The 3240-nt window shown below is 34.1% G+C and overlaps 1 protein-coding gene across 1 annotated transcript; it reads right to left on the bottom strand.

The window, feature by feature from the left end:
* Nucleotides 1-584: 584 nt before the first annotated feature.
* On the bottom strand, nt 585-2080 carry LOC108544082 (cohesin subunit SA-2-like). The gene is made up of 2 exons (XM_017895035.1): nt 2005-2080; nt 585-896 (listed from the first exon to the last, which is right to left on the bottom strand). Exons 1-2 carry the CDS (start codon nt 2046-2048, stop codon nt 677-679), a joined length of 264 nt encoding a protein of 87 aa, XP_017750524.1. The 5' UTR covers nt 2049-2080; the 3' UTR covers nt 585-676.
* Nucleotides 2081-3240: the final 1160 nt, after the last annotated feature.

Below are 3240 nucleotides of genomic sequence, written 5' to 3'. Positions count from 1 at the left end.
AAAACTCTATGTATTCTCAACTTCAATATTCAAGATGTATACAATATTTTCTACTTTAAAATTTTAAACGTTTCATACCATAGCATTCCTTCAGAAACTATCATCTTTGATAATGCAAAAATAGTAATCAGTACATACATTTACAACTAAATACCTATGGGGTTACTGTTTCTGAAGTTCAAAGGATAATTTTTGAAAATTTGTTCAGAACAAAACTATTGTGAAAAACAATAGAAGCATGTGTCACAGTATATTTTCCACTATGGAAAGTAATGTTTGGAAAGAATTATATACAATTAACTTCTTCAAGGCAAGTGAAGAGGCAGCCTAAGAGAATGGTAGTTTAATGAAAACATATTAAAAAGGTCAGAAACCAAGCTGTAAGGTATAATCTGGCTAAGATACAGGTTTGTCAAAAGAGAAGATCAAAAATGAAGAATTTTTTTTAAGTATATAGCTCTCAGATAACAACAGAGTAATGGTTCTTCTTTGTGCCCTAAGAAATGTCTCACTCCTACCACCTTCATGATTGTAATATTTCAGCAAAAAACTGATTCACCATTAATGTTTAAATCAGTGGCCAGGATTCAAAAATATCTAGCAGACTTTATGTGACAGAAAATAAGTTTTTACAGAGAAGATAGAAAACAATAAAAGGGAGGCTTACAGAAATGTGTCACCAGGTATACAGACAGGCAGATAACTCATGAATGAGAGTTGCAGGCAGCCACGCCGATGTGTAGAAAGAAGCAGTCTGAAGGGCACATCTTACCTTATCATGCATAGTCCAACCAACATATTTTAAATAACTGTCATTAAGAAAGGCATCACTATACATCTTCATCCAAATGCCAATCTCTTCAATGCATATAGCTCGAATTTCAGCTATAGCATCACTGAATGGAGGAAGGAAAAACGATGCATAATTAGTGCCAATATACCACAAAACTTATGGTTTATTCAAGAGATGCCAAGTACTTCAGATCTACTATGAATATGACACTATCTTAAGTATTACTAGAGATTAAAAAAATATAAATGAAGCATGGGCCTGAATGCCAAAAGCTTACAGTCTAGATGGCAAAGCATAATTATCAACACATAAATACTTAAAATTATATAAAACTACAAACAAAATCCCATCCCCACCTTTTATACCATACCATATCCCAGTCTTTGCTCACACCTGCTGGGCACGGTGTGTTCAGAAGACAGCAGGCACATTTGTCTGGCTACAGCATAATTTCCAGGTAAGAATTATTTACACTTTACACTGAGGCCAAGTTCAACTGGGATTTGAATGTTAGAATAAATTATTTTAAATTTATCTTGTAAGTACTGGTGAGTCATGAAAGGCAGAGGAATAACACAATAAAAGGATATTTTGGCAAAACTGCAATAATCTCTAGGCATGAGAATGAGGAAACAGACTAAGGTAATGGTGACAACAGAAGTGAAAAGGTAAGAATGGACATGGAGACATTACAAAGCAAACATTAACCTGATTCAGTAACTGCCAAGTTGAGGATATGTGAAAGAAGCTGAATAAAAATACTACCAAAATTTAAGAATAGGTTACAGCAGAAATTTAATAAGATTACTATTTCTTTCCTCTGTTCATTCAAAACAGCAGAAGAAAACATCTCACTTTAACCTATCCAATTTTTCCCACTGATATTCAATGGAAGGGAAGAGAGTCAAGAGTCAGCATGTGCAGGTTCTACTAACATAGCGCATCCAAAGGCAATTAAGTATTGTGTAGCCTGAATCCAAATAGCAGTAACTTGTATGGGCTAAGCATTATCCACTTTTCAGATGGGAAACACGAAACTCACAGGAGTTAAATAACTTGCCCAGAGTGACTCAGTGGCACAGTTTAGAGTCTAACATTGATTTTACTGTAACATTCTTCCCACTAATTTAGATGCCCTACACCACTAAATATGCAAACTTGCTGAGTAGAAATTATATAGTGCTATTTAAGAAAAAACTGTCACAACTTACCGGTATCTATGTACAAACACTCCTTTAAATATTGCATTCATCATATTTTCTATTTCATCTTGATTTTCCTGAAGCTGTAAAAAACACATCATTTCTTTTCAATTGTAAAGGAAGACAACCAAATGAACACCTGTAAGTTGTTATAAGCACGAGAAAAGCAGAATTCCCCAGTATTCTGGTGAATTTTGAATTTTACTAGACAACAGTAACCATATAGAAAAATTAACAGTTATATTATCAGGTAAAGTCCCTTAATACCTGAAATACTTGAATGGGATTTTAATATTTAGCTAGTAGATTAATTTTTTTCCTAATGCTCATAAATTTCCACTAAAGAACCGTAAAGAAGGCCGGATGCAGTGGCTCATGCCTGTAATCTCAGCACTTGGGGAGGCCAAGACAGACTGATCACTTGAGGTCAGGAGTTCGAGACCAGCCTGGCCAATGTGGCGAATCCCCAACTCTACTAAAAATACAAAAATTAGCCAGGCATGGTGGCACAAGCCTATAATCCCAGCTACTGAAGAGGCTGAGGCAGGAGCTTGAACCTGGGAGGTGGAGGTTGCAGTGAGCCGAAATAGTGCCACTCCACTCTAGCCTGGGCAACAGAGTGAGATTCTGCCTCCAAAAAAAAAAAGGCACTGTAAAGAAATCTGTAGTTTATTGTTACTACATATCACTTATTATATAGCATATACATAAATTAAGGGGGAAAGTATCAATACTTTATTTCAAATTATATGAAAAAGATGAGGAATTTAGACATGGGGGAAATATGAGCACAATTTTTCTTAGTTTTCTTGAGTCTGGATATGTTTTAAAGTTATTAACTATTTTGGAAATAACCAATTTAAAATTAGCTACTAATTTCCCCCCTCAAAAAAATTCAGAATCAGGTCAATAATTCATAGATTACCACGATAACTATTGAACTCAACTGCATTCCTAATATTTTTGAAAAATTAGACTTTGCCTATTTGATATGAAAACAAACATCTCCATTATGAGATAGCAAAATAGTTTATCACCAATGAAGAAAGAATTTAAATTACAGCCGCAGCATCAAAAGATTTCATTTACTGTTATTTTGCATAAGGCTGAAAAAATTATTTTCCTCATTCAAAGCTGAATTTGGTGGTCAGTCATTAATGTTAAACAAATGCCTTCTACTGTATAAAAAACACTGATTTAGATAGTAATAAACAGCTTATGCTATTTTTCAAAGTGATTTTATTT

This window comes from Rhinopithecus bieti, unplaced genomic scaffold, assembly GCF_001698545.2.
Source record: "Rhinopithecus bieti isolate Rb0 unplaced genomic scaffold, ASM169854v2 scaffold_26545, whole genome shotgun sequence".
Lineage (NCBI taxonomy): Eukaryota > Metazoa > Chordata > Mammalia > Primates > Cercopithecidae > Rhinopithecus > Rhinopithecus bieti.
Note: the sequence above shows the minus strand (reverse complement) of the source record. Positions and strands in the feature narration are given on the sequence as shown.